Source organism: Haliotis rubra, unplaced genomic scaffold (assembly GCF_003918875.1).
Source record: "Haliotis rubra isolate DU_JTF1 unplaced genomic scaffold, ASM391887v1 Scf1077, whole genome shotgun sequence".
Lineage (NCBI taxonomy): Eukaryota > Metazoa > Mollusca > Gastropoda > Lepetellida > Haliotidae > Haliotis > Haliotis rubra.
The window spans coordinates 249,606-261,842 of NW_025764978.1; the positions used below are offsets into that span (position 1 = coordinate 249,606).

General features: G+C 41.1%; 1 protein-coding gene across 1 annotated transcript; it reads right to left on the reverse strand.

Annotated features, from left to right (window-relative positions):
* Positions 1-8,605: 8,605 nt before the first annotated feature.
* On the reverse strand, positions 8,606-9,310 carry LOC124280671. Its single transcript, XM_046716667.1, has one exon. The coding sequence runs from the start codon at positions 9,308-9,310 to the stop codon at positions 8,606-8,608; it is 705 nt and encodes a 234-aa protein (XP_046572623.1).
* Positions 9,311-12,237: the final 2,927 nt, after the last annotated feature.

The following is a 12,237-nucleotide window of genomic DNA, read 5'->3' on the forward strand; positions in this document are numbered from 1 at the left end:
AGAACAAAGTTATTATGGATAACAACTTCTTTATTTCAGTGAGTGCGACGTTTCGATACAGATTTTGTACCGTTGTCAAGCAAGACAACGGTACAAGAATCTGTATCGAAACGTCTCACTCACGAAATAAAGAAGTTGTTATCCATAAAAACATGTTCTATATTTATTTATAGAGAGATTCTCAGGCAGTTTCGAAAAGATTACGCCTATTCCTGTTAGGGATACCTTGTAAGCCATATTGGCTCAAGTCTAAGACATTTGTACATTCACTAGGCATAACTTACAATGCTAGTGTACTTGTATATTGTACTGTCAGCTTGTATAACATATACACATGTATATTAATTATATACCATGTGATCCTGTAAGTCATATTGGTTCTATCAATGACAGCTGTAAGTTTATTATACATAAGTTGCAATGGTAGTTTATGTTGCACTGCCAACTTCTATAACATATACACACGTATATTTATTATATACCATGTGCTCCTGTAAGCCATATTGGTTGCATCAATGTCAGCTGTACGTTTATTATACATAAGTTGCAATGTTAGCATATATATTGTACTATCAGCTTGTATAGCATATACACACGTATTTTTATTATATACCATGTGCTCCTGTAAGCCATATTGGTTGTATCAATGTCAGCCGTACATTCACTGTACATAACTTGCAATTTTAGCATCTATATATTGTACTATCAGCTTGTATAACAGATACACACGTATTTTTATTATATACCATGTGCTACTGTAAGCCATATTGGTTGTATCAATGACAGCTGTTCGTTTATTATACATAACTTGCAATGTTAGCATATATATTGTAATGTCAACTTGTATAGCATATACACATGTGCATTTATTATATACCATGTGATCCTGTAAGCCATATTGGTTATATCAATGACAGCTATAAGTTTATTATATATAACTTGCAATGGTAGTTTATGTTGCACTGCCAACTTCTATAACATATACACGCGTAGTTTTATTATATACCATGTGCTCCTGTAAGCCATATTGGTTGTATCAATGACAGCTGTTCGTTTATTATACATAAGTTGCAATGTTGGCATATATATTGTAATGTCAACTTGTATAACATATACACATGTATATTTATTACATACCATGTGATCATGTAAGCCAAATTGGCTATATCAATGACAGCTGTAGGTTTGTTATATATAACTTGCAATGTTAGCATATATTGTACTATCAGCTTGTATAACATATACACCTGTATTTTTATTATATACCATGTGCTCCTGTAAGCCTAAGGTTATGACAGCTGTAAGTTTATTATACATAACTTGCAATGTTAGTATATGTATTCTATTTCTAGAGGACATACATGAATATCTGGTATATGCTATGTACCCTTGTAGTCTTATTAATAGTCTTATATACAATCTTATGAAAGACATACAAATTTCTATGCTTAATATTACACCCTACCACTGCAGTGTGTCACATCGGTAAGGCACGAATCTGGATGTTAACGCGTATCACTGTAATTGATTTCTTAGTGTATAGTCCTAGGCCAAATGTTAGAAAAGTCCCTATCTTTTAGGATCTCTCAGCAGCAGTAAAAGCGTTATCCAGTAATTGGTATGACAACTCCCACCCTCCAGAGAGATTCTTGTCAATGTGGAACTAGACACAGAATGTATCAGGTTGCTGAAAACAAACAAGGTTTACCCTGCTGTTGAAACAGTGTCCACATGTTCATAGACCAACTGCATGAGTATTAACTGCATGGTTTAATGGACGGTGACAAGCACTGGTGTTCAACATGATCAGGATATGCAGTATGGGTGATAATACCTGGTGTATCATATTACCTGATAATGATGTCATCTCTACATTTGGCCTAGGAGTATGTATAGCTGAGACACACAGAGATGTGGTATGTTATCATTCTGGTTGTACCCATCCTTTTTATGTTGTTCTTTTTTTTATTGTCTGAACACAGTTTTGAGTAATGTGCTTGTGTACATGAATAAAATGTCTAATGAATCTATATCATTGTTATTCTTGTATTTATAACTATCTGTATTGAGACATATAGGTTCAAGTCTTTTCGGGATGGTGGGATAGCCTAGTGGTTAAAGCGTTCGCTCATCACGCCGAAGACCCGGTTTCGATTCCCCACATGGGCACAATGTGTGAAGCCCATTTCTGGTGTCCCCCGCCGTGATATTGCTGGAATATTGCTAAAAGCGGCGTAAAACCCAACTCACTCACTCACTCACTCAAGTCCTTTCAAACAATACATCTAGAAATTGTACCTATATTGCAAACACATAGTAGATTTCAGTCGTATTTGTACACTTTGGATATATATATAACTAACAAAGCGCTAAAACCTTTGTATCTAATCGATATATCATTGGAGTAAAATCACACATGGTGCAAGTTGGTAAGTACTCATGGTTCGATAAGAACGATTGTCTGAAGTATCCAAGATCACTCCATCATAGCTGCATTAGACACTGAGATCAGGGTAACGATTTGGTTGGTTGGTCGGTTTGTTGTTTAACTCCCAACTCAGCAATATTCAAAGTATGTGGAGGCTGTCTGTAAATAATCAACTCTGGACTAGGCAATCCAGTGATCAACATCATGAGCATCGATCTACGCAATTGGGATACGATGACATGTGTCAGCGAGTTTGCGAGTCTGACCCGCTCCCGATCCCGTTAGTCGCCTCTCACGACAAGCATGGGTTACTGCAGACCAATTCTCACCCGGATCTTCACGACTTCGGGTAATGAATAATCCTCAAGAATGAACACGAAGGGAATATCGATAAACATCAGAGCATGTACTATATAAGAACCATTATTTGATGCCATCTGGAACAAAAATAATAATGGTATTTTTTCAATTAATCGCAAATTAATCATCCAACCTTAACTGTTAGAAACTGTTTTAACAAAGTCACCACCAACTGAAAACAACCAAGCAAACGTGTTGCATGATTGAAAGCAGAAGAATTGCAAGCGAGCGTGGCGAGAACATTCCGTGTGTGTAAACTCTAGTAAGTGAACCTGTCGCATGGTACGTCATGTGACCGGTCCAAATCAGACCGATCCTGCGTCACAACGTCATACTGCAGCAATCCTATCTCCATCGTGGCTTCACAGCTGAATCATCGACTACAGCAGATTCTGGGATTGCCAAAGACATCAAACCAGACATTGGTGAACCACCTTGGAGAGGTTGGGGTCAGAGCCAGACCTGCTGTAACACGTGTACCAATGTTCACTGTACATCTTTACACCATGTGGCTCTTTTCAGTAGAACTTTGTCAACTGGCTGTTTTGAGAACGTAATGACGAGGATTGTGTTTCTTTCAGTTTTATTCAGTTTGATCTTCAAAGGGTTTGTAATTGTAACTTTTACACGAACGTCCTGTAAATAACAATGATGCATGTTATGTTCCATACATTTCAGGCTCAACAAATATTTTTAAAATATTAAATGGTAAATTTCATACAATTATGTCTTGTAGTGCCTTGTGTTAGTTGTGTTTCATGGTTTGCTATATTCAATAATATTTCAATTACCACCGAGGCTAATTTACAGCATCCTCGATAATGTCCAGGATATACGTTCCGATAAATCTCCACTACTAGAACGCCTACCCAGGAGATTATCGAGGAGGAATGTATAGAAGTGTACCCTAACTGAACCCACCACGAATCATAATCAGTTCCAATCTGGGACTCGAGCCCATGACAAGTGGCCTAAGTTTAAGCCCATTTATTCGAGTTTGACTCAACAAGCCACCTATCCTCATCGCACTATTTAATCGGTGGTGTAACAATAAATGTTATTGTGTCAATGTGTTCTTTCTTCAAAGACTCCATGGTGTCGGTCGGTTCCACCTGGCCTTTCTTAGCCTGACTGCAGCACACCACACTTCCAAATATAATCAGTCCAAGGAGCACCGTGCTCCCGAACCCGCCAACCGCCACCAGGAACCCGCTGCCTAGACCGTCAGCTGACTCCACCGGAGTTGCAGTTGTAGTCGTTGACGTAGTTGGGTCGGAGATGGAGACACTTGAAGCTGAGATTATGGTCCCGTCGGGTTTCATCCAGGTCACATTCGGAAACAGATCACCCTTAATTTGACATGAAATGTGTAGCAGATCTCCCTGTTTCGGGTATAGAGATCCCCGCACTTTAGAATTTTGGGGGGAATACAAGTGAAGTCCTTATCTTCTGCATGGTAAATCGTATGGTATTTCAGTACACTTGGAGCAGCGCATGCCGGAACATTGCCCGAGTACACGTAGTACATCACGCTCTAGTTGAGGTTCTTCAGCCACTGAATGTCGCATGTGCATCTCCAGGGGTTGTCTGAAAGATGGATGATCTGCAGCTTCTGGAAGATCAGCTCGAACGAATCTGGAATAGTTGCTAATTTATTGTCGGACAGGTCTAGAGTCATAAGGCTTGTCAAATGTTGAAATAATTGCACAGATACCTTTTCAAAATTGTTTCCATGCAGATCAAGGTTTCTGAGATTTGTCAACCCAGTGAACATGGCACTGGAAGCACGTCCAAGGTTAGGGTCACCAAAAAATAGATCATGCAGGTTCTTCAAGGATGCAAATGCGTCATCGGCGATCTTACATCCCGTGTTTCCAGTCAGATCCACGAAGACAACATCATTTAAGCCATGGAAGATGCCAGTGTTTATCTGGGAGATCGTATTATGTTTCAGGGCAATGCGTTTTAGTTTAGTCAATCCTTGGAACAAGTCATAGTCCAACTTTGTCACCTCACTGTAAGTAACGTAGAAATCTTCAAGATTCGAGAACGCTGACAAAGCTGAGTGTTTCAATGTTGATACATGTCGGTGTTGAAAATGGGGTCTTTGTTATTGTAACGATTTTCGTGTCTCGAACCTGCATAAATAACGTTTGCGTACACGGAAAGATTTACGAAAACTGTCGATGTTTACCGAAGAGAGGCCAGACATTTATTCAAAGCAGAGGGTAGTGCTAATGCGAGGGTCAGTGTTCAAATATCAAAAGCGGGTAGACAAATTGAATACAATGAGCAGAAAGGTAAAAGAATAACCTACAAGCTCAAAACAATGTTTTGTGAAAAACGTAAGTTTTGATTGCACCGCACGTTAAAATAGTCGGGCTGTCCGGTTTTCGATAAGGCTTTGAGCATCGCGAGTGTCATCCTTTGAGTATTGTATGTAATGAGTGTAGCGGTAGAATTTTCTTAAAAATTCATTTCTTCACAGATCTCGTTCAAATTTGAAATATAGGTTATTTATAACATAAAAAAGAACAATATACGATTGCAAAAGTCTAGATTTTTATTTGTATTGTCCAAACAGTGATTCGAACTCCTGTGGTTATATAATGCATACTATAATCAATATTTTAACAAAGCGCGACACGCGACAATGCGACAAAGCGACATTTCATCAAAATGTTGCGTTGTCGCATTGGCGTGTCGTGTTTTATTAGTTACCGCGGAATTTCAAAATTATTACAAGGATGATTATGTTTAGATGTTTTTAAAGGGCTAAGATACACAGGGATCGAACTCAGAGTAATAATAAATGTGGCCGTGTGGTTAAGAGATCTTGGTTAATGGAATGGATGTGTTGAAACTGGCCATTTTGCTGAAAATTATTTTGATTGAGTAGGTGTATGTTTGAAACGATACAAATGCATGTGTATCACTTGGTATATTATTATTATTATAAATAATATAGGATTCACATAGAATTCAAAAACAGACATCACAACACATTATTGTAATGAAATATCTTGCTAATTTACCAAGTTCCCTAAACCTTGAGTGAGTGAGTGAGTGAGGAGTGAAAGTGGAGTGGAGTGGAGTGGAGCGGAGAGGAGAGGAGAGGAGTGGAGTGGAGTGGAGTGGAGAGGAGAGGAGCGGAGAGGAGAGGTGCGGTGCGGAGAGGAGAGGAGAGAGCGGAGAGGAGAGGAGCGGAGAGGAGAGGAGAAGAGAGGAGTGGAGCGGAGAGGAGAGAGGAGAGGAGAGGTGCGGAGAGGAGAGGAGAGGAGGAGAGAAGAGAAGAGAGGAGAGAGAGAGTGAGTGGAGGAGAGGAGCGGAGAGGAGATGAGAGGAGAGGAGCGGAGAGGAGAGAGAGAGAGTGGAGCGGAGAAGAGCGGGGTGGAGAGGAGTGGAGCGGAGAAGAGCGGAGAGGAGAGGAGAGGAGAGGAGTGGAGAGAAGAGAAGAGAGGAGAGGAGAGGAGTGGAGTGGAGAGGAGAGGAGCGGAGAGGAGAGGAGAGATGAGGAGAGGAGAGGAGTGGAGAGGAGAGGAGTGGAGCGGAGAAGAGCGGGGTGGAGAAGAGCAGAGCGGGGCGGAGTGAGAGAGGGAGGGTTGGTTTCTGCCACTCCAAGGGTACGCAACTCTGCTAAGCGATTTCATCGTTTCTAATACCATAATGATAATAGTCCATTTGTATGGCGTTTTCCCAAGTAGAATATCACGTTCAAAGCCGACCTAAACTGTCTTTGAGGTGCTGGATGGTTAAGTGATATTACCATCTCATTCTACCTGGTATCCATCCACTGCTGGTTGAACAGAGGCAGATGTCGGACAAATTCATCAGCGTCGGACAGGACTGTACCATGAAACTCTGTCAGGAGCCACACTGTCGAACATAGTGACCCATTGGAGGACTTCACCTGATGTTTATGCCCATGTGGCCTGAATTTTAACAATATTTGAGTTTTTTCACAACCTGTGAGCTTGATATAAGAGAAATGTTCAAAGTGATGAATATGTATGGTGCTGGGACTCGAACCTATGATCATAGTTATCTAGTGTGACTAAGAGACACAACCCTGCATAGCAAATTGCCTCGCCTTGAATGACAGGGCCACCGTGTGCCGTGATTACAATGAATAGTAGCGCTAATAATTTGTCTGGCTGCTAAAACACACTTGATTGGCTAAACACAGTTACAATATATAAAATAATGAAGCAACAATGAAAGATTTCCATTAAGTTCAAGAAAAGCAGCCCCATTGCCATTACGAGCACTACTACATTGTAAAAACCATTAGAGGTAACAAAAGGCCAGTCTAGTCTCAAATAGAGTATAACATTGTCTGCGCATGCGTAGACTAATTGACTTTCTACACATGCACACCGGTAATCGAAAAGGGCGAAAACGCGACACGCGACAATGCGACAAATATGTCGCATTGCCGCGTCTTAGTCATATGTTATAATACATACTATACTCAATATTTTAACAAAGCGCGACACGCGACAATGCGACAACGCGACATTTCATCAAAATGTTGCGTTGTCGCATTGTCGCGTGTCGCGTTTTAGTAAATTTTTAGGCTGTTTATACACATCTTACATAGGGCGATGCGCGACAACGCGACATATTTTGACCTTGAAAGTTGTCGCTATGTCGCGTGTCGCCCTTTGGAGGAATGAAAAAATATATTATTCAAAACGCGACACGCGACATCGCGACAATGCGACAAATGGGCGAAATGTCGCGTTGTTGCGATGTCACATGTCGCGTTTTGTTTAATTTTGCTTGTATTTGAGAGGGCGACAACGCGACAATGCGACAACGCGACAATGTCCCTTCCAGGATTCCATACGGAATCGCAAAAGCACTAGCTTCAACTTGTTATGTACTATGTCCAGATGTACAAAGCACACGAAAAAAGACAATATAAATCGTTTGTTTTACAGCTCAAAGAATGACAGTTTGAGCGGTGCGCTGTCATAGCTGACACTGCTAAATATATTGCAAGGAATATTTCTTTAAAAAATGTCTTCATCGGGTTCTTATGTTGTAATACCCCCATTTCACTGGGCTGCGATCGGTCCGATTGCATTTGTAAAAAAAATCGCCAGCGATTGCATAATGTCGGAAATATACCTGGAGTAGTCGGCAGAGATAAGCAAGATACGTGAGTGTGTCTGCATAGTAAGCGTGAACGAGTTCTACCATTATTGAGAGGCAGAAACGGCCACGTGTCATCCTCGTAATGCCAGGCTTCACACCCGATCAACCACGATTAACGCCTAATACATCTCCAACATGGAACCGAAAAGCTAATTGCCTAACAAAGCAGAGCTGTCAAAAGCCACGAATCAGCACGATTCCTCCCAAATAAGACAAGGTCCACTTACATAATGTTCAGGCTATACTCACGATTTGCACGATTCACATCAGACTGACAGAAAAAGTATATAAGCACAGACGATCGAAGTCAACATCACTCCAATTGCAACTGCTGTAATGAAAACATTGGAACATGGCAAGAACAAAGAGAACAGCCAACAGGAAGAGGGTTAGATCACCCACCCCACCACCCTGTTGCAAAGTGTTGAGAAGACATTGCCATCGATTTGCAAGAATACCAAAGGCATTCTCAACGACTCTCCTAGTCTGTCTCACAGTCCCTGAACCACATTATTTCCCCTACTGCCAAGCCCTCTCTGCTGTGCTAAAGCCCTAAATACAGCAAGTCTAGATTTCCTCAGTCTCCCTAGGACTCCTTTTCAATATAAATGGGCTTGTTTGTTACTATCAAAATTATATATATTCAGAGATTAAGCCTTAGTCTACGACTCTCCTTGCACTGGAGATCCTGTAGTTGGCAATCAGTTCAGCTTCTGACAGACCTCTTCTTGAGTAGGGTTTCATTTGACGAAGGGCAAATGCATCATCTGCAAGTATGAAGTAAGGCATATCCAGATCACTATTTGGCAATGGTTCAGGTTTGGGCAAGCATATGTTGTCATTTTCTTTACACTCCTTCGACTCTGCGGCATTGAAGATTTGTGCATCTGACATATGACCCAGGCCTCCGACGTCCACCCACAGAAATCTGTAATTAGCATCTACAAGGGCCAACAGGACAATGGAGAAGAAACCCTTGTAGTTGTGGTAGAGGCTTCCACTACCATGTGGCTTACGAATCGCGATGTGTTTTCCATCGAGGGCAGCAACAGCATGAGCGAGATTCCTTCTCAGCTCGAATTCCAGAGAGATGATCTTCCAATCCCCTTGAGTGACAGGACATGCAATCACTGTATCCTTGTAGTGGTCTACGATGGCTTGGCATACCTTTAGGAGAAAGATGGCTTTGGGATGTCTTGACACTCTGAGTGGGAGGGGTGCTTGTCTCCAGAGGCTAGGTGTCTTATGGTAACTGCTAACTGCTAACAGACAAGGGTGCAGAGCTAACCTGAAGTTGGTGTCTTTCCAGGTAAGTCTAGGAGACAGCGAATTAAGCAGTTCATCAAACATAGCAGGAGGCATTTGCAGATAGTTTAAGAAAGAAGACGTGTCTTCGAATCTGAGTTCAGATAGGAGATTGTCATAGTTTCATAAGTGAAATCTTCTTTCCAACCACGGACGTACCCAAAACCGTTTCTGTTTTCTTCTTCTTCTTGGTGTCTGGTTTCTTCTGTATTGATAGATATCTATCTCGAGTCCCATACGTTGTTGCAGCAGAAGAAGTAGTTGTGCAGCTGTGAGCAGGTTGCTAGATAATTAGAATCAGCTGTAATCGTCAGCTTTTATAGCCCAGAATCGGGTCCATTTTGTGGTTTGGAGGCCGATTTTATGTCTTCCTAGGCAATTATGTACGTACTTTACTCGGCGTCGATCGGTAATCTTCGCGTGTTATCGGCAATTACAGCAATGAGTCTTCGATATTGTAAGCTTAACATCACTGTGTCGGTGAGCATCGTGAGGAATAGGGAGTGAATCGTAGATATATCGCCGCAGAAACGTGATTTAAACGTAGCCAATCGGCCAACACTGGGTGAAACAGTATCAACAATGGGTGCTCAATCGCAGTGTTATCGGCGTTTATACACGTAAGTTCACAGTCCATTACGTAGGTTTACCGTAGATACTGCATAGAAAAGGAAAATATATACAAAACTGGCCGATTTAGAACGATAACATCGTAGGTGACGAATCGGCACTAGTCGGGGTAGTCTTGATAGGTCGTAGCCCAGTGAAATGGGGGCATTATATATATAAATGTCGCTTCTGGGTCCCGATCCACAAAACATTCGTAGCGCTATGACATTCGTAAGCCTATGATAAACTATAGATTACGACCTGTCGTAACTTTACGAACGCTCTGTGAATCGGGACCCTGATCTAGTCAGTGATAACCAGAATGCTATTCAAACACCTGTCTGCGTCGTCTCAAAAGATTCTACCTATACCCCGCCATCATTCGGAGGGAGGGGAATAACCCAAGAACTGACAAATTTGGAGTGCATTATTAATGTAAAAATCGGTTGACAAGCACAAAATTACAGAAGTCCGGACAAATACGGGTAGTCGGACATATATGTGGCAGGGGCGGATACAGCATTTCGAGAAAGGTGGGGTGCACAGTTCAGTTTCATCGTTTTCACGAGAGAGTTTCAATGGTCATATCAACTTTCAGGACAAAAGAGGGGAGCACCCCCAACCCCCTCTGCATCCGCCTATAATATGTGTGTTGCTATGTAGCTCAAACGAAACAGCTACCTCACGTTAAACCCCATTCACCTTTTCAAACGTAAATCGCCCCGCTCTCTCTCTCTCCCTCCCCCTCTCTCTCTCTCTCTCTCTCTCTCTCTCTCTCTCTCTCTCTCTCTCTCTCTCTCTCTCTCTCTCTCTCTCTCTCTCTCTCTCTCTCTCTGTGTATATATATATATATATATATATATATACATACAGGAACGATGAAACAAACCTATGAGGAAAAAGTAATTGCTTTGTATCAATCCGTTGAACCCAAATGTGTTCCAGGACATAAAAAACACATTTGTGCATCTTGATGAAAAACTCAAATCAATGCTGAAATCTAAAAAAATAATAAAGAGCAAAAGACAAAATCAGAATCTTAAAATGATGCTAACAAAAGCCAAATTTATTTTAAACAAACAGAATTTATTAAATCCTACTGTGTCTAACTGTGGAACGTGTCGACATATTGTTACAATACATTTATAACATAACATGTATACATTGCATGCTAACAAAAAAACACACAACATTTTAACATAGAATACCACAATATACCATAACGTACAGCTCAGGACATCACCACATAAGTTTATAACATAACTCAACTCAACAAATTTACATGAGGAAAGGGTCTCTTTTTAAGAATAACTCTATAATAAAACTCCCTGAGTAGCCGAGCCCTAGTTCATCAGATATGTATGTCGCGACAACTGAAAGATTCTGGTGATAGGTTACCGAAAACACGGAGTTAACATGATCAAACAAACCTACTACAGAAAAAATATGTACCCACGATCTTGAAGCTTAAGCTGTTTTAAAATAGAATTAATTGAAAACAAAACCCAAACGCGTACGAGCAATGTGTCCGTGTTGGAAATGTCGGAAAGCGCACGTAAAATCTCTAAATCATCCTCACAGTCTCGAATGTCGGCTCAGGCGGGTTCAACAGGGCGCAGCAGTCAAATAGTGACGACAATGATAAGAATAGACTACACAAGCTGGTCAAATCCTTTATTAGGAAAACAGGCTGTCACTTCAGAAGAAAAGAAGGTACACTGTTAGAACTTGGATATCGCCGTTTATGTAACTGTACTTATCCCCAGAAAATGGCCGGAAACGAGGTAGGTGGTGTGGGGACGAAGGACATGAACGTGACCCAGATTGGGTCAAACAATGAGGTTCGGATACAGAAAACAGACATGGGGGACGTGAACATCAACATTATCTTAATCGTCCAGCCGGCAGACCCGAATCAGGCCCAGAGTAAGTACAAACTGAAAGATTAGAAGACATTTTATTCAAGTCCTTCAAATTCACTTTGTTGTTAAAGGAGATCAGCTGAATATAAACTGAACTGTTTTTCGATAAATGCCAATGTGAAAAAAAAGGTTTGTGTAAAAAAGAAATAGTAATAGCAATAGTCCTCTTATATGGTGCTCATATCAAGGAACATTGCCTACTCACGGCGTTACGTACATCACTATCCCCGTTCACAGGACACTATCGTACTTTCCGATACTTTTTAAACTCCCTGGGGATCATACATCCATGCTGCCAGTTAGGCGCAATGAACTAAACACTCATATTGCCAGCACATGGGTACCCGACCTATTCGGTGTGTCGGTGGTAGTATTTGATATTATATTCATGATCAATTATTCATGATCAGAGCCCGGTCCATTTTCTTCCAAGTTAACTGTTTTTATTGGATG